The sequence below is a fragment of the Saccoglossus kowalevskii genome, chromosome 22 (genome assembly GCF_978046115.1).
Source record: "Saccoglossus kowalevskii chromosome 22, keSacKowa6.1, whole genome shotgun sequence".
Classification (NCBI taxonomy): Eukaryota; Metazoa; Hemichordata; class Enteropneusta; family Harrimaniidae; genus Saccoglossus; species Saccoglossus kowalevskii.
The window spans coordinates 4592954-4619218 of NC_140662.1; the positions used below are offsets into that span (position 1 = coordinate 4592954).

Consider the following 26265-nt stretch of genomic DNA (forward strand, 5'->3'; position numbering starts at 1 on the left):
TTACCAATCAGAATCTGAATATGGGGTTACCAATCAGAATCTGAATATGGTGTTTCCAATCTGAATATGGGGTTACCAATCAGAATCTGAATATGGGGTTACCAATCAGAATATGGGGTTACCATTCAGAATCTGAATATTGGGTTACCAATCAGAATATGGGGTTACCAAACAGAATCTGAATATGGTGTTTCCAATCTGAATATGGGGTTGCCAATCAGAATCTGAATATGGGGTTACCAATCAGAATATGGGGTTACCAATCAGAATCTGAATATGGGGTTACCAATCAGAATATGGGGTTACCAATCAGAATCTGAATATGGTGTTTTCAATCTGAATATGGGGTTACCAATCAGAATCTGAATATGAGGCTACCAATCAGAATCTGAATATGGAGTTACCAGTCAGAATCTGAATATGAGGCTACTAATCAGAATCTGAATATGGGGTTACCAATCAGAATATGAGGTTACCAATCAGAATCTGAATATGGTGTTTCCAATCTGAATATGGGGTTACCAATCAGAATCTGAATATGGGGTTACCAATCAGAATATGGGGTTACCATTCAGAATCTGAATATGGGGTTACCAATCAGAATATGGGGTTACCAAACAGAATCTGAATATGGTGTTTCCAATCTGAATATGGGGTTACCAATCAGAATCTGAATATGGGGTTACCAATCAGAATATGGGGTTACCAATCAGAATCTGAATATGGGGTTGCCAATCAGAATATGGGGTTGCCAATCAGAATCTGAATATGGTGTTTCCAATCTGAATATGGGGTTACCAATCAGAATCTGAATATGAGGCTACCAATCAGAATCTGAATATGGAGTTACCAGTCAGAATCTGAATATGAGGCTACTAATCAGAATCTGAATATGGAGTTACCAGTCAGAATCTGAATATGAGGCTACCAAACAGAATCTGAATATGGTGCTTCCAATCTGAATGTGGGGTTACCAATCAAAATCTGAATATGGGGTTACCAATCAGAATTTGAATATGGGGTCACCAATCAGAATATGGGGTCACCAATCAGAATATGGGGTCACCAATCAGAATATGGGGTCACCAATCAGAATCTGAATATGGGGTTACCAATCAGAATCTTTCCATTATATACAATGAGTGGTTATCGCCCACAATGCATTGCATATATGTGCAATAACATGCTCAGTATCATAATATTTGAATTCATCTCAACTTGCTTTAAGGAGTAAGGCTTCAATAGTTTAACTATGTTATATTTGCAGTCAGATACCAGTGTTTGTTCAAGTACAGCAAAAATGGAGACGCATGTACGTTGGTCAATGTGAGGGACCCGGAATGAGGACAAGCTTTGATATGGTGCATCTCAAGAAAATACCCCACCAGTTTAATCACCTAGCAGGATTATTAGGTGTTTTCAAATCAAAAATAGTGAGTAAAGAATCTTATTGGGTATATTAGCAAGTTTATATTAAATAATAATAATGAATTAATCGTATGTTCCTTTTAAACAGTGTCTACTGTTTTTCTCATACATTGGTGCAATATGACTGTTGGTTTTCACTAGTCCAAACTAATCATTGAATGTTGCAATGAAACTAACTTGTACATGTAATACTATGAGTTGAAAGTTTATTTGAAAAAATATCAGGGGTATTATCTCTGCTGATAATATCAAAAACTGTCAGTGACCATAACTGTGAATGTATGTTCATTAATGTGATTAGCATAAATTAGCATATAATTCATGTGTAGTTTTTTTGGCACGCTGAATTGGTCATATGGTTGTATCCTCAGCTGTATTATTCAATTGTCTTTAGTTTTGAGATAATACAAGCCCCTGAAGTCTCTCGTATCAACCAGCTTAACAAATAAGTGTTATCGGGTGATAACCACATCATATATGTCCCATCTCAAGCATGCGTGGTACAACGACTACCACTCTCTAAATTTGAATTATCCGAGTGCTTTAGCTCAGTGTCTAACTGAATATATATATGATAGTGTGAAGTTGCTGCAAGTTATGGTTATGACTAACTATGGCCACACTACCACAATCTTTGGATAAACAAGGCGAGTAATCGTTATGTAAACTTTGAGTACATGTCTTCTGTCGTTATGGACTTTCATAGTTTCATGCTGTTTTATTTTCATAGTCAACTCCAGTGTCTTCACCACCTCCAGTGAGTGTAGCTGTGCGATTCACATACATACTACAAGATTGGACAAATTACTCATGGCCTCAACTGCCTCCAGGTACCTACGCATCATTGTATCTATCATATTTCAGATTCTACAATTTGGCCATGACTTATTATGTTTTTTGTGTGCAATTAATAGGTTTCTATATTCTTACACAGTACTGTAATTTTTTTTTCTTTGTATCAATCACATTTGTTCTATTAGTAGCTCATACACTAACATAAATTAAGGTCAAAATAGGTAATATTTTAATGATTCAGGATACAGCCAATGTGATTTTTGCTTACACATGTGTGTGCTTCTAGTGGCGATGCATTTATGATAGTTATTGCCTTGCTACAGGCCAGTACTTGAACCACACAACCTCAGAAAAAAAATTTGTTTAAATATACTTTCTTGCAGATTGTGATGCAACTTATCACGAAGTACACTTTAAACATTCTTAAATACATGTAGCTTTGGTAAATGTGCCAATTTAAACCAGTCAAAGTTGTTGCTATCATCAAGATTTTGTTCTCTGTCTTTGTATTTTCAAACTACTCAATAAAATGTTTTGTTTATCAATAGATTTTGATGCTCCTTCGGGGAGTGAAGTTGGTAATTCTGGTTTTGGTAAATTGCCATTCGGTGCTGTGGAAGATCCTGTCAGTGAGCTTCATTTAGCGACAACATGGCCATCTTTGTCTGAAGATATGATTGTTGATAATGACGTGTACTCGTAAGTATATCACATCAGTAATTGTCTTTCCTGTCTGAATCAAACTGCTCAAAAATATTTCATACTGTAATTTTCCTTTAATGATAAATGCGGCTAAGTAGCAAAAATGGTAACAATTTGAAAGACGACATTTGCTTGATAATTTCTTAGCGAAAGGTTTCATCAAATAATTAAAAAGAGGGGTACCCCACTTTTTTCCATGCAGTCAATGACTTCATGATTTCTCTCATAGTGTCAAGGGATTCTGGGGGCCTTTAATTTTATTTTTAATTCTGTTAGAATTTAATATTGTTTTAATAAATACAACAGAAGTGTTGTGTCATCACAGGACACACTGAACCCTGTAATGTGATACACTGTACTTGGTACCAGCCAAATTCCTTTCACCAAGCTTTTACACTACCGGTAGTGTAGTTTGTAATATTTGTACATGAAAATTGATATTTTTTGCATATAAAAGTAGTCATGTTAGTGAAATACTGTTTAGTGATTTAAATACTCATGTTATTCATAATAAAATCTTAAAATAGTTAATAACTAACACAAAATAAAGCTCATGTTTCTGTAGAAATTCTAGATTCCTACGAGTGTTAAATAGAATGTCTTTATATCACCTGTAGAGTACACTCCAGTCAAGGAACTAGCACCTAACTATTGCTAATTTCACTTTTTTGTGACCTGTTTGCCATTTACAAATCATTAATTACTCCCCGTTCCGACGCAGTTCGAAAACGGGGACTTATGTTTTGACCTCTGTGCATGCGTGTGTGCATGCTTGCATGCGTGCAGTCGGACCTGTATCTTAGAAATGCCTGAACCAATCACAATCAAACTTCACACATACATTATACATCATATTATACATATGCACGTCAATTTGTTTCTTGATCTGATTCAAGATGGCCGAATGGCGGCCATTTTTGTTCTAAAAATCATCAAAATCAAGCATTTCTCTGCTGTTTACAGATGGATTTTGTTCAAACTTGGTATATACGTTGGACATCATAGGACCTTGATGCACATCATTTTGTTTTTCAGATAAGAATCAAAATAGCCGACTGGTGGCCATTTTGTTTTAATGAATGTGGTTCTAGTGCCATATCTCTGACTTGCTGTGACTGATTATGTTCAAATTTTAAATATCATTATACATCATGTCATAGATATACAGAGATATTGGTTTGACGGTCCTATTAAAAATGGCCGAATGGTGGCCATTTTTGTGCTAAAAAATCATCAAATATCAAGCATTTCTGGCATTTTTGGATGGATTTTGTTCAAACTTGATACATACATTAGACATTACAGATTCCTGATGCACGTTATTTTATTTTTTAGATCATATTCAGAATGGCTGACTAGTGACCATTTTGTTTTAATGAATGGGCTTCTAGAGCCACATCTCTGACATGCTTTGACTGACTATGTTCAAATTTATATATTCATTATACATGTATTCAAAATGGCTGATTTTGTTTTAATTAATGCTGTTCCAGAGCAATATCTCTCAATACTCGTTTGATGATCAGATACAATCATTTAAATGTTAAACAATCATCATAATCATATTCCTGACATGTTTATACTCCAGCTATATTACTATAAACAAAACTATATATCTTAAATTTGATAACTAACGGGACTGTGCCATGCATGGCTTGTTAATTAATTAATTATTTGTATGATATGCATCTGATCTAAGCAGCATTGTTGGCAACTGAGGTTTACAATTCAGTGTTTCTGCAATTGTTTTTTTTTTGATTTTCAAATAGCCAAAGGGAACAACTGAACAAAATTCAGGAAATTCTTGCGTCAAAATAGTGATTTCCATTTGTATGTAGATCATGTTACGATAATATTACCATTCTGTCAAATATTTTGCAGAGATCTGGATCCAATCCAAGCTCCCCAGTGGTCTGTAAGAATAAGAATGATGGAAAAACCACAATGTTTATTAGGTACTGTACCAGCATGTAAAAATCATAAATTGTGCTTCCTGAATCAAATGACTTTCTGCTGATGAAGTTATTAAATATGGAAATTTATACTTTTTATTATAGGTGAATATTTAGGTGACTTTGGTAAACTATGCAAACGATCTGAATCTGTTGAACAGTTACTTGGAAGAAGTTTTTATCAAGATGATTCAGGTAATCACTAGCACTGAATTGGGTATACTGCATTAATGCATTAATTATTCACTGGGATTTAATTTCGCTATTTTCGCTAATAGGTAAATTTCTCTAAATTAAATCTATGTGAACATGTTAAATTAAAAATAAAACTCATTGTTTCCTTGACAAATTCATGAAATTAAAACACAGTGAATATGCTCAAAACATTAAAATAGTGAAAATAAATGGTTTTACAGATTAAAATATTGCTGCAATTTCACATCCACAAAGATACAGTGACATCAAAATGAGCTCCTCCTCAATCAATGTGTGGTTCCAATCTCAGCCAATGTCCCAGCACAGGACATCCACAGAAAGCAAAAATGAACATGAAGAAAAATGGGGACAGCAGGCCATGTGATTAAAGTGCTATCATTCTGTGGTTAATCAACTGTTGAGTCTGTGAAATTAGAATTTCATTTTATACAGAAAATTAGTTATTTTGAAATATTAACTAATCATGACTACTAATTTAAAAGTTGATTTATAGGACTGGTAGGCTAAACATGTTAGTTTCATCACCAAACTTCAAGTACATGTATTTCTGTATAAATATCCACCCTTATTGCCCATTACTATTATCTTCTAAAATGTTTAGGTAAGCCATATGCAAGCACATATAATAATACAAGTTTATTACAAGGATACATGTACCTTAAAGTACATGTATTGTGTGGAGTCCGGTCAAACCCTGGTGGCAGCCATGTTTGTTTTTATTATTAGAGGACGCTTACATGCATAATCATTCCATATTTGGAATTTGCATTTTCCGAATTTGCATTTTCCAATATGGTAGGATAAATATCCCCTGTAAAATAGCCCAAAATTACGGCATGCTGTAACTTATGAAGTTACAGTGACAGATGTAAAATGATATATTATATTTGCTTATAGTAATGAATATGGTTCAGTAAATGACAGTTTGGCTATTGCTACACACATTTGATGCTCAGCTACAGGTGGTGAATGGTCCACAACACGAACAGTTCTGTCGTACTATTTGATTTCTTTGACAGTAATATTACTTTATGTTGTATCTGCTGTACAGATACTGCGGATATTAGCCAAGCCTTGCAGAGACTAACAGAGCCTGTGCCTATGCATATACCAACACTGTCATCAGTCGTGACGAGAGCTAGAACCAGAATGCATCACAAGAAACAAATGGAAGAGGAACCCATACCTGGAGACATACTCAATGAGATATTACAGGTACTGTAAAATGACTTATTTTCACTGGGTTTAAATTTCGCTGATTTACCATTTCAGGCATATTCAGTGCATTTTAAATTCACGGTTTTATCATTTTATAGATAATGTGTTCTATGCTCAATTTGACATATTCACTGGCTTTTAATTTAGCACATTTTCCAATCAGCGAAATAAGCAAAATTAAAACCCAGTGAATAATTAACCCCTTTACAGTATACTGATGCATGCTGGGATAGCAGGGATGTTTGTGTGATTGTTTCTAATCAATGTTGTGATGACCTCCATTTAACTTACATCTACCAAGTGACAACCCACACTATTTTTCATAATTTATATTAATATTTAATATCAAATTTACCGGTTTGTGCATGGAATGTGTGTCGTGGGCTGTTTACTGTACACAACATCTTTGCAATCTATACACTGTTATTTCAGTTTAAAATATGTACATGCATGTATAACAAACTCTGATTGAAAGTGTTTCTAAAGTGTACACCATATAACCATACTTGTTTATCTCTACTCAGTTTCTTTTTCCTGATGCTGGTTTGATAGCATGCAGTGACACTGGAGAGAAAAACTCTGATAACGAGGAGAACAGAAGAGACTCTAATGATGAGAACCAAGGATCTCCGCTATTGTCAGTAAGTATATATTATTTTACTTTGTAAGTATACTTATACCTACTTTTACTTTGTAAGTATACTTATACCTACTTTTACTTTGTAAGTATACTTATACCTACATTTACTTTGTAAGTATACTTATACCTACATTTACTTTTAAGTATACTTATTCATACTTTTACTTTGTAAGTATACTTATACCTACTTTTACTTTGTAAGTATACTTATACCTACTTTTACTTTGTAAGTATACTTATACCTACTTTTACTTTGTAAGTATACTTATACCTACTTTTACTTTGTAAGTATACTTATTCATACTTTTACTTTGTAAGTATACTTATTCATACTTTTACTTTGTAAGTATACTTATTCATACTTTTACTTTGTAAGTATACTTATACCTACTTTTACTTTGTAAGTATACTTATACCTACATTTACTTTGTAAGTATACTTATTCATACTTTTACTTTGTAAGTATACTTATACCTACTTTTACTTTGTAAGTATACTTATACCTACATTTACTTTGTAAGTATACTTATACCTACATTTACTTTGTAAGTATACTTATTCATACTTTTACTTTGTAAGTATACTTATACCTACTTTTACTTTGTAAGTATACTTATACCTACATTTACTTTGTAAGTATACTTATACCTACTTTTACTTTGTAAGTATACTTATACCTACATTTACTTTGTAAGTATACTTATTCATACTTTTACTTTGTAAGTGTACTTATTCATACTTTTACTTTGTAAGTATACTTATACCTACATTTACTTTGTAAGTATACTTATACCTACATTTACTTTGTAAGTATACTTATTCATACTTTTACTTTGTAAGTATACTTATTCATACTTTTACTTTGTAAGTATAATTATACCTACTTTTACTTTGTAAGTATACTTATACCTACTTTTACTTTGTAAGTATACTTATTCATACTTTCACTTTGTAAGTATACTTATACCTACTTTTACTTTGTAAGTATACTTATTCATACTTTTACTTTGTAAGTATACTTATACCTACTTTTACTTTGTAAGTATACTTATTCATACTTTTACTTTGTAAGTATACTTATTCATACTTTTACTTTGTAAGTATACTTATACCTACTTTTACTTTGTAAGTATACTTATACCTACTTTTACTTTGTAAGTATACTTATACCTACTTTTACTTTGTAAGTATACTTATACCTAATTTTACTTTGTAAGTATACTTATACCTACATTTACTTTGTAAGTATACTTATACCTACTTTTACTTTGTAAGTATACTTATTCATACTTTTACTTTGTAAGTGTACTTATACCTACTTTTACTTTGTAAGTATACTTATTCATACTTTTACTTTGTAAGTATACTTATACCTACTTTACTTTGTAAGTATACTTATACCTACTTTTACGTTGTAAGTATACTTATTCATACTTTTACTTTGTAAGTATACTTATACCTACTTTTACTTTGTAAGTATACTTATTCATACTTTTACTTTGTAAGTATACTTATACCTACTTTTACTTTGTAAGGGTACTTATTCATACTTTTACTTTGTAAGTATACTTATTCATACTTTTACTTTGTAAGTATACTTATTCATACTTTTACTTTGTAAGTATACTTATTCATACTTTTACTTTGTAAGTATACTTATTCATACTTTTACTTTGTAAGTATACTTATACCTACTTTTACTTTGTAAGTATACTTATTCATACTTTTACTTTGTAAGTATACTTATTCATACTTTTACTTTGTAAGTATACTTATTCATACTTTTACTTTGTAAGTATACTTATTCATACTTTTACTTTGTAAGTATACTTATTCATACTTTTACTTTGTAAGTATACTTATTCATACTTTTACTTTGTAAGTATACTTATTCATACTTTTACTTTGTAAGTATACTTATACCTACTTTTACTTTGTAAGTATACTTATACCTACTTTTACTTTGTAAGGGTACTTATTCATACTTTTACTTTGTAAGTATACTTATTCATACTTTTACTTTGTAAGTATACTTATTCATACTTTTACTTTGTAAGTATACTTATTCATACTTTTACTTTGTAAGTATACTTATTCATACTTTTACTTTGTAAGTATACTTATACCTACTTTTACTTTGTAAGGGTACTTATTCATACTTTTACTTTGTAAGTATACTTATTCATACTTTTACTTTGTAAGTATACTTATTCATACTTTTACTTTGTAAGTATACTTATACCTACTTTTACTTTGTAAGTATACTTATTCATACTTTTACTTTGTAAGTATACTTATACCTACTTTTACTTTGTAAGTATACTTATACCTACTTTTACTTTGTAAGTATACTTATACCTACTTTTACTTTGTAAGTATACTTATACCTACTTTTACTTTGTAAGTATACTTATACCTACATTTACTTTGTAAGTATACTTATACCTACTTTTACTTTGTAAGTATACTTATTCATACTTTTACTTTGTAAGTGTACTTATACCTACTTTTACTTTGTAAGTATACTTATTCATACTTTTACTTTGTAAGTATACTTATACCTACTTTACTTTGTAAGTATACTTATACCTACTTTTACGTTGTAAGTATACTTATTCATACTTTTACTTTGTAAGTATACTTATACCTACTTTTACTTTGTAAGTATACTTATTCATACTTTTACTTTGTAAGTATACTTATACCTACTTTTACTTTGTAAGGGTACTTATTCATACTTTTACTTTGTAAGTATACTTATTCATACTTTTACTTTGTAAGTATACTTATTCATACTTTTACTTTGTAAGTATACTTATTCATACTTTTACTTTGTAAGTATACTTATTCATACTTTTACTTTGTAAGTATACTTATACCTACTTTTACTTTGTAAGTATACTTATTCATACTTTTACTTTGTAAGTATACTTATTCATACTTTTACTTTGTAAGTATACTTATTCATACTTTTACTTTGTAAGTATACTTATTCATACTTTTACTTTGTAAGTATACTTATTCATACTTTTACTTTGTAAGTATACTTATTCATACTTTTACTTTGTAAGTATACTTATTCATACTTTTACTTTGTAAGTATACTTATACCTACTTTTACTTTGTAAGTATACTTATACCTACTTTTACTTTGTAAGGGTACTTATTCATACTTTTACTTTGTAAGTATACTTATTCATACTTTTACTTTGTAAGTATACTTATACCTACTTTTACTTTGTAAGTATACTTATTCATACTTTTACTTTGTAAGTATACTTATACCTACTTTTACTTTGTAAGTATACTTATACCTACTTTTACTTTGTAAGTATACTTATTCATACTTTCACTTTGTAAGTATACTTATACCTACTTTTACTTTGTAAGTATACTTATTCATACTTTTACTTTGTAAGTATACTTATACCTACTTTTACTTTGTAAGTATACTTATACCTACTTTTACTTTGTAAGTATACTTATTCATACTTTCACTTTGTAAGTATACTTATACCTACTTTTACTTTGTAAGTATACTTATTCATACTTTTACTTTGTAAGTGTACTTATTCATACTTTTACTTTGTAAGTATACTTATACCTACTTTTACTTTGTAAGTATACTTATACCTACATTTACTTTGTAAGTATACTTATTCATACTTTTACTTTGTAAGTGTACTTATTCATACTTTTACTTTGTAAGTATACTTATACCTACATTTACTTTGTAAGTATACTTATACCTACTTTTACTTTGTAAGTATACTTATACCTACATTTACTTTGTAAGTATACTTATTCATACTTTTACTTTGTAAGTATACTTATACCTACTTTTACTTTGTAAGTATACTTATTCATACTTTTACTTTGTAAGTGTACTTATTCATACTTTTACTTTGTAAGTATACTTATACCTACTTTTACTTTGTAAGTGTACTTATTCATACTTTTACTTTGTAAGTATACTTATTCATACTTTTACTTTGTAAGTATACTTATTCATACTTTTGCTTTGTAAGTATACTTATACCTACATTTACTTTGTAAGTATACTTATACCTACTTTTACGTTGTAAGTATACTTATTCATACTTTTACTTTGTAAGTATACTTATACCTACTTTTACTTTGTAAGTATACTTATTCATACTTTTACTTTGTAAGTATACTTATACCTACTTTTACTTTGTAAGGGTACTTATTCATACTTTTACTTTGTAAGTATACTTATTCATACTTTTACTTTGTAAGTATACTTATTCATACTTTTACTTTGTAAGTATACTTATTCATACTTTTACTTTGTAAGTATACTTATTGATACTTTTACTTTGTAAGTATACTTATTGATACTTTTACTTTGTAAGTATACTTATTCATACTTTTACTTTGTAAGTATACTTATTCATACTTTTACTTTGTAAGTATACTTATACCTACTTTTACTTTGTAAGTATACTTATTCATACTTTTACTTTGTAAGTATACTTATACCTACTTTTACTTTGTAAGGGTACTTATTCATACTTTTACTTTGTAAGTATACTTATTCATACTTTTACTTTGTAAGTATACTTATTCATACTTTTACTTTGTAAGTATACTTATTCATACTTTTACTTTGTAAGTATACTTATTCATACTTTTACTTTGTAAGTATACTTATACCTACTTTTACTTTGTAAGTATACTTATTCATACTTTTACTTTGTAAGTATACTTATTCATACTTTTACTTTGTAAGTATACTTATTCATACTTTTACTTTGTAAGTATACTTATACCTACTTTTACTTTGTAAGTATACTTATTCATACTTTTACTTTGTAAGTATACTTATTTATACTTTTACTTTGTAAGTATACTTATTCATACTTTTACTTTGTAAGTGTACTTATTCATACTTTTACTTTGTAAGTATACTTATTCATACTTTTACTTTGTAAGTATACTTATACCTACTTTACTTTGTAAGTATACTTATTCATACTTTTACTTTGTAAGTATACTTATTCATACTTTTACTTTGTAAGTATACTTATACCTACTTTACTTTGTAAGTATACTTATACCTACTTTTACTTTGTAAGTATACTTATACCTACTTTACTTTGTAAGTATACTTATTCATACTTTTACTTTGTAAGTATACTTATTCATACTTTTACTTTGTAAGTATACTTATACCTACTTTACTTTGTAAGTATACTTATTCATACTTTTACTTTGTAAGTATACTTATTCATACTTTTACTTTGTAAGTATACTTATTCATACTTTTACTTTGTAAGTATACTTATTCATACTTTTACTTTGTAAGTATACTTATTCATACTTTTACTTTGTAAGTATACTTATACTTACTTTTACTTTGTAAGTATACTTATACCTACTTTTACTTTGTAAGTATACTTATTCATACTTTTACTTTGTAAGTATACTTATTCATACTTTTACTTTGTAAGTATACTTATTCATACTTTTACTTTGTAAGTATACTTATACCTACTTTTACTTTGTAAGGGTACTTATTCATACTTTTACTTTGTAAGTATACTTATACCTACTTTACTTTGTAAGTATACTTATTCATACTTTTACTTTGTAAGTATACTTATTCATACTTTTACTTTGTAAGTGTACTTATTCATACTTTTACTTTGTAAGTATACTTATTCATACTTTTACTTTGTAAGTATACTTATTCATACTTTTACTTTGTAAGTATACTTATACCTACTTTTACTTTGTAAGGGTACTTATTCATACTTTTACTTTGTAAGTATACTTATTCATACTTTTACTTTGTAAGTATACTTATTCATACTTTTACTTTGTAAGTATACTTATTCATACTTTTACTTTGTAAGTATACTTATACCTACTTTTACTTTGTAAGTATACTTATTCATACTTTTACTTTGTAAGTATACTTATTCATACTTTTACTTTGTAAGGGTACTTATTAACTTATACCTGTTATCTTTGCAGGAAATGAAAAGGCAATTCAAGTCAGCTCCAGAGGGCAGTCTAACCTATTTATTTGCCATTTGTATGTGTGTTGTGAATCATAACTGTGGCGGTGTGAAGGCAGTTGCACACCTCTGGCAGGAGTTTATTTTAGAAATGAGATTCCGATTAGAGAACAGTTACTCTATACCAAGGTTAGTGCTCATCTGCTAAAAGTATATAGCATTTCATAGTGTGTGGTAAATCTGAAAAGGTACATGTAATAAGATATTACTAGCATTGTACCTAGGCATATAGTGAGTGGAACATGGCATAGATTGTAGGCTATAATTATTGCTGAGAGCTCCTTTGCAATCAACATTTCAAATTTATTTACATGCATGGTTAAGATTTTTACTGTTTACCTGTGTAACCTGTGTTTACCTGTGTAACCTGTGTTTACCTGTGTTCACCTGTGTTTACCTGTGTTTACCTGTGTTTACCTGTGTAACCTGTGTTTACCTGTGTTTACCTGTTTAACCTGTGTTTACCTGTGTTTACCTGTGTTACCTGTGTTTACCTGTGTAACCTGTGTTTACCTGTGTTACCTGTGTTTACCTGTGTAACCTGTGTAACCTGTGTTTACCTGTGTAACCTGTGTAACCTGTGTTTACCTGTGTGTATTACATTGTATCTTGTTTATTGATTTAATATTGCAAGTTAGACGTTGGTCTTGCTGCATCTTTTTATTACCTTTAACCCTGTAACTAAGACTAATTACTTGTTTCTATGATAGTGGAGTCTTCCACTTTGAATTGAATCAATCACAGTTCTGTATTGTATTTTGACAACAATATGCAAATACTACAAGTTATCAGATTTTGATACTTTAATGAGTTAAACATTCATCATTGTTTGTTGTAGTCAGATAATCACTCAAAATGATGACAAGTTCCAATACATATTACTGTTATAGGTTACAGAGTGGTGCACCATGCCTAGGATCTTGTCTATTACATCAAAAACTACAGGTAATTAAAACACTACACTAGTTTAAAGACATTTGTTAGTCCCTGTTCAAATGCAGTCCAAAAATGGGGACTTACAGATTGACTTCTGTGTGTGCGTCAATCTGTGCATCTGTGCATGCATTCATGCATGCACCTACATGTATATCTTGAACATACCTGGACTGATTACATTCAAACTTCACACATACATCATACATAACATTATACATATGCAAATTATGATGGCAGCTCTTGTGACGAGATTCGCCAATATAAATATATAAGCTGTGTTGTAGAAAGTTACCTGTAACATGCTTCGTTGCTGATCTTGCGAGACTGTAATGCAATTACAGATCCAGAAACTCTATTTTAATCAGCTTGGTTATCCACCAAATCTAATGTCCACATGTTACTTTATTCTACAGATGCTCAACTGTTGTATTGCAAGGAAGATCGCAAGAGAAAATACTAGTATGTCCCAGTCTTCCAGTGCTGTGTCTTTAGGTACAAACATTCAGCCTAGTCTATCTTCTAATTCATTCCTCCCTGCCAGTTTGTCGCAAGCCAGCTTTGGAGGAAGCGATCGTGGATCTTTGGCCAGCTCACCTAGCAACAAAGATGAGGACGAGGATGATGATGAGTTCTTTGAATGCGATGAGGATCCAGAGGAAGGAGAAAATGAGAAAGTTGGAGAGGAGGAACTTGCAGCTGCCGGGAACTCGCAGGATGTGGAGATGGAGGATGTAGAGGAAAAAGATAAAATTGAGAGGACAGAAAAAGAGGAGAAAGAGAAGCCTGAAAAGACATCTGATGACTCATCACCGGATGAAATTGCTTTCAGAGATACTGTAGTATATCAGCCAGAAGGACGGCTAAGACAATGTGGTGACTTGACTCTAATTTGTAATGATGATGAACTACTGTATATTCCTATAACACAGGTAATATTTATAAATAAGTCCCAGTTCAGACATACTCACTTCTGTTAGTCTTCATGCTTGTATTCATGCGTCTGCATCTATATCTCTGACATTTCTAGACTGATCTCATTCAAACTTTACACATTAACATTATTTGATGAATATGCTTGTCATCTCTGTTTCAAGATTCTATTTAAAAATGTTGGCTATTCACTAGTACTTTTTTTTCTAATCTGGATCTCAGTTGTGCATGAATGTATTTCATTCAAACTTGTTACATACATTTTGCGTCCTTGAAGCACATCATTTTATTTAACAGAATATATTTGAAATGGCCAACTGGCAGCCATTTTGTTTTAAAGAATGCTATCCAGAACCATATCACTGACATGCCTAGATCGATAATGTTCAAACTTTGCACGTATCTCATATATCATGTTAAACATCTGTTTTAGGATAGATGAATTGCGATCATTTTACTACATTAACCCATACCTACCTTAAACCAATCAAAAAGTGTGTCTTTGACAAATCTTGTGCATAGCTTGACCTTTACCTCAAATTATTCATTGATACTCAACGTGATTGGTGTAAAATAGGTATGGTTTAACTATGTAAAATGATATAGTGGTTAAATGCATCTAAGTTAAGCATTTCTGGAATCAGATCTTGTGCTGCATTTATGGATTTCAATCAAATTTAGTACATGAACATATAAATCGATGATCATGGAATCTTAATGCACATCTTTTTGTTTTAGTTAACTGGAACAAATTGTTCTTGTTGTCATTTTTCTCCCATTACACATCTGAATGTAATATATTATTTACTAATTTATGACGGGGACTATGTCATGTCAGTTGTTTATAATATACCCCCCTGGTAGAGTGATAATATGTAGCAGACAATGCCTAGTGAGTGAGTAGAGCTAAGAAATTTATTGATTTCACTAAATCCATACAACGTCAACAAATGTGAAATGTAGACATTGAGTTCATGTGCGAGTGATCAGTCAATGGAATTCAAGATCACGCCACTCACAACTCGGATGTCACATCACAAAGCAGGTTTTGATTGAGGCTCACACCCTTTCTACTCTTAGACAAGACATGGTCTTCAGTGTCGTTTCTTAGCATTAAAATTTTAGTTTGTTGTAATAGAACAATTATCTTGTCATTTAAAAACATTTCTGAAGATGTTTTATCATTAATGAGCTGTCTTACTTTGCATAACAACAAACAAAATGGTGCCCACCCGTAAACCAGAAGTGCATTATTTTCAAACTCTTAGGGTATTTATAATCCTTCCATATTCTTCCTTACACATTCAAGTTATCTAAAGAACACGGCCGATCTCACTGCCCTCACTATAAAACAGATTCTTCTTTTGTATAGTATTCTTAATATTAAAAATATAATATTCATCCTGAAATATACAAGTATTGAAATGAATGCGCAATTTCTTCCCTTATTTGCAGATTCTATGTGCTGTCCATTCCTGATATTAAACTACAATTTTCATAATTTTAGGATCCAGCTCCAATGACAGAGGACCAGTTAGAGGAACATGCCACAGTGTTAGCAGAGCTAGGCACCTCAGAAGAAGGGGCTGAACTCAGAGCTAGAATGCAAAGTGCATGTCTGCTATCAGATATGGAAGCATTCAAGGTAGGGACAGTTAATATCTATCAAATATATTATGTCAGTACTTTTACATGTTAAAATTGTGATTGGCCAATACGCCCCTTGTAACCAATGCTCACTGTGCATTTATTATATCGTGGCTTTTGCATTCTTATCTAGGCCTAAACAGTGAATAGCCACTATTTAATTGTAAATATTCAAGAAACTAATAAATACAGTTTCCTACTAAAAATACAAAATTAAATTATGGATATTAATTATAGTGTTTAAATAATAATAGGTAAAAATTTAAAGTCAGATAATCAACTGTTCGGGTGCACTCACTTGCTCCTCAGGGTTTGTTCCAGCGAGTGTTTTAACATAAACAAATTGCCATTTCCTACATACAGTGTTGGTATATACGTTTTTTGACTACTGTTTCAGAAAATAGTTCATGATAAACATACTTGTAAACATATTAAACATAATCTAGACTTCAAGAGGTTTTTTTTTTCAAAAGTTCATTGAAAATTAAGTTCATCTGTTTATTTGTCTGTATTTATATCAGGGTTACAGCCAGAAAATTTAAAGTTTCTGTTTAAAAATTGTTATCAAAATGAAAAATAGCACTTTCTAGTCTGTCACCATAAACTTATAATATTTTTTTGTGGATTATTTATGGTGTTTTGTAATTTACAAATAATTTTCAATGAAAATTGGACAGTTTTGTAAAGATTTTGCCTATAAATTAACATTTTGTTTAAAATATTTTATCGAAATAAAAAATAGCACTTTAAATTGCCATTTTGTACCTGTCTATTATGTGGAGTGCCTGTCTATTACTGGCAGATATGCAGCTGGCTATAAGCCTGGTGTGCATCATGTCTTGACTAGCAGTAATACACTACGATAGTTGCTATTGGTGAAAATTGTTAATTTGTGAGGTTTATAATCAGCATTCTGTCTGAATTACATGCTTCACAAACTTGATGCAAAAATACTCAAAGTTGTACGTGATTCTACTGAAAAGCCTTATATTTGATCTCAGTACATTGATTTGATTGGAAGTTTTTGTAAAGCATGCAACCAATCAGAGTGGCTAAGTATGTATTAATGGACTTAAAAACAAAATGGCTGGATGTCTAGAAACCCACTATAATACACATTCTTAATAAAATATCTTCCAAGATAAAAGTAGGGAGTTGATGGCCAGAGAAACAAATTTTGGGCTGGAAAAGAAGATAATCAGTAACAATTGCAGTCCATCAAAGAAGAACCTGAACCATTGACTGTAGAATAAGATAATTTAAACCCATAACCCTTTTTCTTGCTTTATTCTAGGCTGCCAATCCTGGGTGCATGCTGGAAGACTTTGTACGGTGGTACTCACCACGTGATTACATAGAAGACGATGACAGCTGTAACACACCACATCCTGATATGAATGAAGAAGACAGAGACAGGATGAAGAAAGGAAAGCTCAGCTCTAGAATGATGGTGAGTTATGAAATACACTAATTTAACCCTTATCTGGTCAATAGGGCTGGCAGGATAAGGGTTAAAACTAATTATCAGTTAATTTCAGAAAATTTGTTGCATTTTGTTAAGTTCCAACTTTAAACACAGATGTGCATTTCTTACGTTATCAACCATGATAACATTATAATTTTATGTTTACTTCTTTTTTTTTATTGTCCAAAAAGTTTTCAAACCTGGTTTGATACAGGAAATAAAAAAGCAAACAAACTTTTATTAAACTTTGAAGTTTTTAACCATGTTGAGTATCTACTTTGAGGTGCTTGGAATAATTTTTAAAAAAATAATTAAGTAAAAGTGTTACCAAACATAGTAAAACAGCTAAAAATGAATTAGCGGCAACTAATGTGTAGAACTTGACTGATGACTTCAAAATTAAGATTAAGACAAACTATCATGAAGGGATGAGTAAAGAAGTAAACTATTGAAAGTGGGGTGTTGCAATATTTCAGGAATCAATACTATCCAAATCTGAAGTTGGCAAAGATGTAATTTTTCACACATCAGTACAGCTTTGATGGCTGTTGACAAACTCCATTGTTGAATTTTGAAAATAACCACGCAGCATGTATGGATGAGCATTGTGAATTTCTCAAAATTGTGGGCAAGACACTAGGCAGAATGTCACCAGCCCTGCATTAAAGATTATCCTAACCTTTTCACCACCAGACTTTCTCGGCAAAATTTACCTGCACCTTTTTCTTATATTCTTCACTATTTCTGGAAATAAACCCTAATTTTGCCGCCAACAAACAAAATTTGAGTCAATTTTTAATGTTAATCAAAAAATTTTGCTATTCTTTCCCAATCTTCTGAAGGAAAGTGCTGACTTATAAACAGGACTAGTTTGTGAATTTGTGATGAAAAGACTTCCATTTCCATTCTAAGTAAGCACCGCAAAAACACAACATTCTGCTGACATGCAAAACAGATAATTTTAATTTTTCCATTTTAAATTGCAAAATTTTTTATTTCACAATTTTTGTTTGAGAGATTAGAGAAGAATGGTGTTCACTTTATCTAACAATATTGCTTAGTAAAATTGCATTTTCAAAATTTTGTTTGAAGCAAATTAAGAACATATTTTACCAGCCTGACTGGAAAGTTGCCTGTCTTGGACCAATGGGTGGGCAGTAATTTATGTACCTGTAGATGTTTTGTACAATAAATTTGAGATTGACTTGTATGCGCTTCCTGACACATCATAATAACTTGGAGTGTCAACTGATTCTATGCATTACTTCTTTGTGTGAAAATTCATATACCTGATCACATATTGCTTCTTATAGATTCCTGGTAACATGTGGCAAGAGGTGTGGAGCCAGGCTAAACCTGTTCCTGCACGAAGACAGAAAAGACTATTTGACGACACCAAAGAAGCTGAGAAAGTACTACACTACTTGGCGTCACTCAAACCAGCAGAGGTCGCCTTACATTTGATGCCGATGTTGATTCATGCAGCGATAATTAGAATACAGCATATAGGTAAAGATAAACATTTCTGTTTATTTCTTTGAGTGCTGAAGTCAATTTCAGTCACCATCCACAAAATAGTTCCATTTATAGTCTGCTCTTTTCTACATGAAATGTTGTGAAAATTTAAAATTTTTGATCAAAAACTAGAAGCATGTCACATTTTGTCTGTTTGGTCCAAAACTAAGAAAATTCAGTGAAAATTACCGAAAATGTGAACAAATTTACTGAATTTAAGCAGGAAATAATTTTGTGCTTAAGGGTTATCACTCCCCTGAACCTATAGAAAAATATGAACTTTCAGTATTGATTACAGTAGAATTTACATAACTGTCATATTTTCATATTGATTGTATCAGTACAGTGGCGTTATACTGTAAACCATTGATTTATTGCAGCTAGAACATTTTGTGATTTGATATTTTTATGGCATTTATATCAACAAAATTTCGCCAAAGTCACTGACACTCAAATTTTCACTGCTACAAACTTTTATGAATTTCACTGACATGAAAATTTGATTTGCAAAATTGTAACAGTTTACAGTATTAAGGAAATACATAGTTTGTTTCTAGCAATATTGAAACCAAAAGTAATGTAGATAGGTAGATGTAACTTTTTATAATAATAATAATAATTTATTTACCTAGAAAAATATTTCATACAATACTTAAAATTGTACATGCAGTCTAGGTAAAATGGAATCTGAAATAGCTTAAAAGCTAGTTGAGTCAGATCCCTGACATAACTTGAATTTAATGACTTAAATTAAGACTGACAGTAGGTTACACCTCAGTATATTTCAAATAAACAAATATGATAATATAATAATATATATATATATGTATATACATACATTTATAATAAATATTAGTTCTATTCTAAATACTCTGACATTAAATTTTCCCGTATAGTATTTTTGAATGTAAGTTTTTGTTTAGACCTTAAAGAAATTGATATGCTGTTCCAAAGTTTGGCCCCTAAATAAGATATTGCAAATTTCCCCGTTACTGTGTTCATTCTAGGTACAAGTAAATCATTTTGACATCTTTGTCGTGTTCTATATTTATGATGTAAATACTGCAAATTATATGTTGACATTGATTGTGGGAGATTCTCATGAGTTATATCATACATAAAACTTAAAAGTAATGACTTATGAAGTTTAAAAATATCAAGAATTTGGAGAGTATTAAAAATTGGTGGAGCATGCGCAGTAAAGTCGGAAAACGTTATAATTCTGGCTATCATTTTTTGTGCGCTATGTATAACTTTAAGATTTGACGGGTATGTACTACTCCAAACTTCTAAACCATAGGTGATATGAGGCTGAATCAACGTTTTGTATAACAAAAGGAGAATATGCCGTGGGACATAATGTCTTAATTTTAAAAGAATACCCGTCTTTTTCCTAATAGTTTTATTGATCTTTGAAATGTGATTATCCCAGGTCAGATATTTATCAACTTCCACCCCTACGAAAGTTGCTGATTCAGTCTCATATACTTCGTTGTTTTTTATGGACAGGGCACATCTTACTGTCACACACATACGCCTACCACTGATGATCATATATTTTGTTTTTGAACAATTGATAGTCAACTTATTTGCATCACACCAGTGTACAACACTGTTTAAATGTTTGTTAATAATACGCAAATCAATATCTATTTTGTTATGTTTTTTTTTACTTTGCAACTGTTGCCAATGTGATGTGCAAACTGTATTTTGCAAATTTTTATACTGTAAAATACTTATTGTAGCTGGAATTAATTTTTACTGAAAAGACTTTTTGGGTGTTTTGTATGGAATTTATTTTTACTGATATTTACAAGTTGAATGTAAAATGTAGGAAACAGGTATATTCACTGGATTTTATTTTCACTGAATCATTCCTTCAGTGAAAATAGCGAAAATTAATTCCAAGCGAAAATAAAGTATTTTATAGTACAACATGACAGTGTGCATGTATATAACAAGCTGCTCTTGGAAACAGCAATTCACCTTCCAATGACAACATACCAGTTTTTCCATGAAATAAAATACAGGAACTGGATGCACAATCTAAGCAAGTTTGGGTGACTGGAAACACTATAACACTATAATTTCATTTGGCCTTAATTAGTATGAAGAAGATCACAGGGTATCAAAAAACAAAAAATTAAAAAAACAAACAGAAATGTATTTTCCCATCATAACTTACAGAATAGTATCAGAACTCTGGATTTTATCATCAGATTCACAGACATCACAGTCCAAGTACTAAGCATTGATTGGAAAGTCTTAGGGAATATATCACTGATGTATTTGACATAGGCCAGCTGAATTAGATACTGTTATAAACTGGTACTTTGTCTAATAGAATTTTTTTTCAACGGCATTTTAGAAATAGAAGGGTTGCCTTCACTGACATCACTGATGACACAGATTACACAGAGAGCATCTAAACTAACAAGAATGGGTTCTACAGATATCAAGAAATATGAGGTAAAATAAGTCATTCACAAATTCTGCTTCCATCAGTGAAAAATATGAGATTTGTTATACATACTTAATAGTATGGCATTTGTAAGTCTCCAAGTACATACAGTGAACCCCACAAAAGCAATAAGCTGATATGATGTGGATATTTTTCTCTCAAATACCAAATTTTATATTGTAATTCTGTGCGAAAAGGTATTCGGTGACCATATATTTTTTTAAACAATTTTGTGAACAGAGGCATAAAACAAAACCATGTTGTAAAAGTTATGGCAAGTCGTACCTTATGCTTCTTTCCTGTACATGTATGCCTGGCTCTGTCATATTGAAAAACTGTTGAGAATCTAGTTGACTCCCATGTGCGAAGCACAAAATGGGAGTCTTTGCAGTTAGTGTGTCTGTATGTGTGTATGTGTGTATGTGTGTATGTGTGTCCGACTGTTCCACTGCTATGTCAAGAACCATACATCGGTTTTTGATGAAACTTGGTGCATAGATGCTCTGGGCCAATGCGCAGATTTGATTAGGTTTTGGTAAAATTCCATGCTCGTTAATTACCTAATTTGCATGATAATTAGCTAATTTTTAGCTGTTCTATGACTGTTCCACTGATATCTAAAGAACCACTCATTGGATTTTGATGAAACTTGGTACATAGATGCTCTAAACATATGCGCAGATTTGATTAATTTTTGGTAAAAATCCGTGCATAATAATTACCTAATTTGCATGATAATTAGCTATTTTTTAGTGGTTCCATGACTGTTCCACTGATATCTAAACAACCACTCATTGGATTTTGATGAAACTTGGTACATAGATGCTCTGAACTAATGCTAGGTTTTGATTAGTTTTTGGTAATAATCCGTGGATACTAATTACCTAATTTGCATAATGATTAGTCAATTTTCAGTTTTTCCACTGATATCTCAAGTACTAATCATCACATTTCAATGAAACTTGGTACATAGATGTCATACGACACTGCACAGACCTGATAGTTTTTATGGTAATATCAGTACATATTAATTACCTAATTTGCATAATTAATTAATTTTCAGCATTTGATATAAGTAGTTAGCATTACATTTCAATGAAACTTGGTACTTACATACTCAAGGACTATGCAGAGATTGATTGTTTTCGATAAATATTTGTGCATATTAATCACCTAATTTGCATAATTAGTTAATTTTCAGCTTTTCCATGGGTATCTCAAGTACTAATCATCGCATTTCAATGAAACTTGGTACATAGATCCTTTAGGACTATGCAGAGACCTGATTAGTTTTAGGGTAAATAATTGTGCATATTAATTACCTAATTTGCATAATTAATTTTCAGCTTTTCTACTGATATCTAAAGTACTAATCATCACATTTCAATGAATCTAGAATTATGCAGACCCAATTAGTTTCTGGTAAATATTTGTGCATATTAATCACCTAATTTGCATAATTAACCAACTTTCACACTGATATCTCAGGTACTATACATCACATATCAATGAATGTACATGGATGCTGTAGGACAATAGACAGACCTGAATAATTGTGGGTTACAATCTGTACATATTAATTACCTAATTTGCATAATTAACCAATTTTAAGCTTTCACACTGATATCTAAAGTACCGTAAAAACTCCAAAATTTCGACCGGTTTTAAATAATTGGTGTTAGGAATGTGACGTGTTTTTAGAGTCAAAATTAAGGTGCATTTTCGGACGGTCGAATTTTTCAGAATAGAAATCAGCAAATGAAAAAATGGGGATGATAGACAGTGTGCTTCATTAGTTTTTAAAAAATGCAATGTCCGTCAATTGACGTAAACTTCCTCATGTTTCACGGTAAAAGCAAAGGTCGTGGCCGAGTTGTAACTCAAAATCTAAACAAAGTCATCAATCAGTGAGTATTATGACAAGCAAAACAAAACATCAAGACGCGGAGAAGAGGTCAGCACAAAACTAATAGGTCAAAAGACAAAGCTGTCTCGCACTAACTAGGAAAATTTGCGAATGTTCGAAGTACAGGTACCCATTGGACAAAAGATACATGGAAGTTTAGCAAACTATCTCCCCGACCCAGTGCAATGTATCCGGTTAGAATCAAAGCTCACGTGTCCCTTATTTGAGGGACCAAATTCTGCCGTAAATTCGCCCTTGGATTAAAAAATAAAATGGGATTTAAGAAAATAAAATGGGACTTTTAAGGTGTATTTTGGCGTCATTTTTCGGACATTTCAATCAATCCTGCCGGCTAAAATAGAGTAAGTTTTACCGTAGTCATTGACGTCTGTCTATTCAAGAGTACACGTGTATGATTTTTATCGTGACTAGCGTGAGCGGGTAAGCTTCCTTTCGAGAATGAGCTGTTATCACTGTGAACAATGTTAAATTATTCTTCAGATGACCAGTTTATTTTTTAAAAACAACTAATTTTTTTATTTAAAAAAAATCATGCCGTTTTCGCATCAAAATCCAAGCCAAAATATCGTACTACAACATCAATCTCTTCCGCATTGCGTTCAATAACATTAACATATTTAAATAAGCTATGGTAATTTGAACACGTTGGCATCATCCAGCTTTTTGATTGGTTAATTAGCGATTTGACCTATTTGACCAAAGAGAACATGGCGGATATCCTACAGCATCAAACGTGGCAGAGCTCCAGAAGGAGTACCTACACTTTATGCAAATTTTTTTAAAATTATGCTAATTTATTCATGACGTAGCAGTTTCTGTGCTCATGAATATTCATTAATTTGTGGGTCATTACATTTTAAAAGGGGCGATATATTATTTTTGGGGGAAGAGTTAGAAAGGGGGATTAGCAATCCTTAGGGGGTCAATACTAAAGAAGGGACCCATTTGGAGAGCAGCCATGCTCCTCGTGTCTGTTGTTGCACGTGACCTACTGCTGTCAACTGTGTTCGTTCCTCGACTGTGTTCGTTCTTTGACGACTTCGACTGGCTTCCATGTGAGGTAGTATTCTTGTGTTCTGTTTTCCTGACTTGAGTTTTTGAATCCGCTGTTTATGATTTTAACGTCTTTCATGTCTTTTGTAGGAGTGTCCAATCCGTGATTCGAACTTGCGATCTTTGAGTTCCCAGCGCACTGTCTTGTCCACTGTACCACGAGTGTCTTCACACAGGAGTTAGGATTTAAGTCCTATTTATAGGACACTGTCTTCACTAGCATTCAAAAATCTAACTAAACATACTGGATTCGAACCAGCGATCGCTCACATTGCTGACATAGTACAAATCAACTGAGCTATGTGGGTAATCATGCAAATTAAATAATTTGTTGTCATATTTAGCTTTATTGCCAAATGGTGTTTGCGAAAAAAAGATGGGCAGGCAAGGGAATTGAACCCAGGTCCTCCTGGTCACTATGTAGAGAACTGACCCACAAGACCACAATGGATTGACTGGATGTGTTTGCATTTGATAAGACTATATAGTGTGTATATATATAGAAATACAACATATTTCTATTATTGAGTTACAATTGTCCAAAAAATTGCCAATTTTGTGTTTTTACTTGTGTAAACTATATGCATGCCATAACCCGTTAGTGTACATCTTGCCAATTGGGTGTTTGCCATTTGCGTTGCCCATACCTGACCCGACCCTAACCCTAATGCCAAGACACGTTCCTGTTAATAATTCCGTTGCCCATACCTGACCCGACCCTTACCCTAATGCCAAGACACGTTCCTGTTTATAATTGCTCAACAATGATACTCTGTTGTGCACTGTCTGCGGGTAAGTTGCATTGATGTCAACTGATTAAACAAGTCGCGTTTAAGTAATTTCCACTATTAACAAGTGGTTAAATTGTGACAATAAATGTGTGGACAAATATTTGAGATTAATTTTGGTGTAGACAACTCTCGTTTAATTATTTTACACCATTACAAGTTGTTAAATTGAGAGAATAAATGTCTCAACAAATATTTAATACTTAGTTTGATGTAAACAACTCACGTTTGATTAATTCCCACAATTACAGGTTGTTAAATTGAAAGAATAAATGTGCGGACAAATATTTTAGACTTATTTTGGTGTAGACAGCTCTCGTTTAATTATTTTACACCATTACAAGTTGTTAAATTGAGAGAATAAATGTGTGGACAAATATTTTAGACTTATTTTGGTGTAGACAGCTCTCGTTTAATTGTTTTACACCATTACAAGTTGTTAAATTGAGAGAATAAGTGTGCAGACAAATATTTTAGACTTATTTTGGTGTAGACAGCTCTCGTTTGATTAATTCCCACAATTAAAAGTTGTTAAATTGAGAGAATAA

The 26265-nt window shown here is 31.5% G+C and overlaps 1 protein-coding gene across 1 annotated transcript in view; it reads left to right on the plus strand.

Annotated features, from left to right (window-relative positions):
* LOC100367311 (rab3 GTPase-activating protein catalytic subunit-like) overlaps positions 1-26265 on the plus strand; it is a 45255-nt gene that overhangs the window by 11290 nt on the left and 7700 nt on the right. The window contains exons 6-19 of the mRNA XM_085496084.1: positions 1268-1433; positions 2159-2258; positions 2772-2922; positions 4807-4880; positions 4983-5072; positions 6145-6308; positions 6836-6952; positions 12952-13124; positions 13886-13940; positions 14345-14860; positions 16369-16506; positions 17803-17958; positions 19287-19482; positions 21857-21957. Of these exons, the coding sequence (XP_085352210.1) occupies positions 1268-1433; positions 2159-2258; positions 2772-2922; positions 4807-4880; positions 4983-5072; positions 6145-6308; positions 6836-6952; positions 12952-13124; positions 13886-13940; positions 14345-14860; positions 16369-16506; positions 17803-17958; positions 19287-19482; positions 21857-21957 (2197 nt within the window). The remainder of the gene's footprint in view (positions 1-1267; positions 1434-2158; positions 2259-2771; positions 2923-4806; positions 4881-4982; positions 5073-6144; positions 6309-6835; positions 6953-12951; positions 13125-13885; positions 13941-14344; positions 14861-16368; positions 16507-17802; positions 17959-19286; positions 19483-21856; positions 21958-26265) is intronic.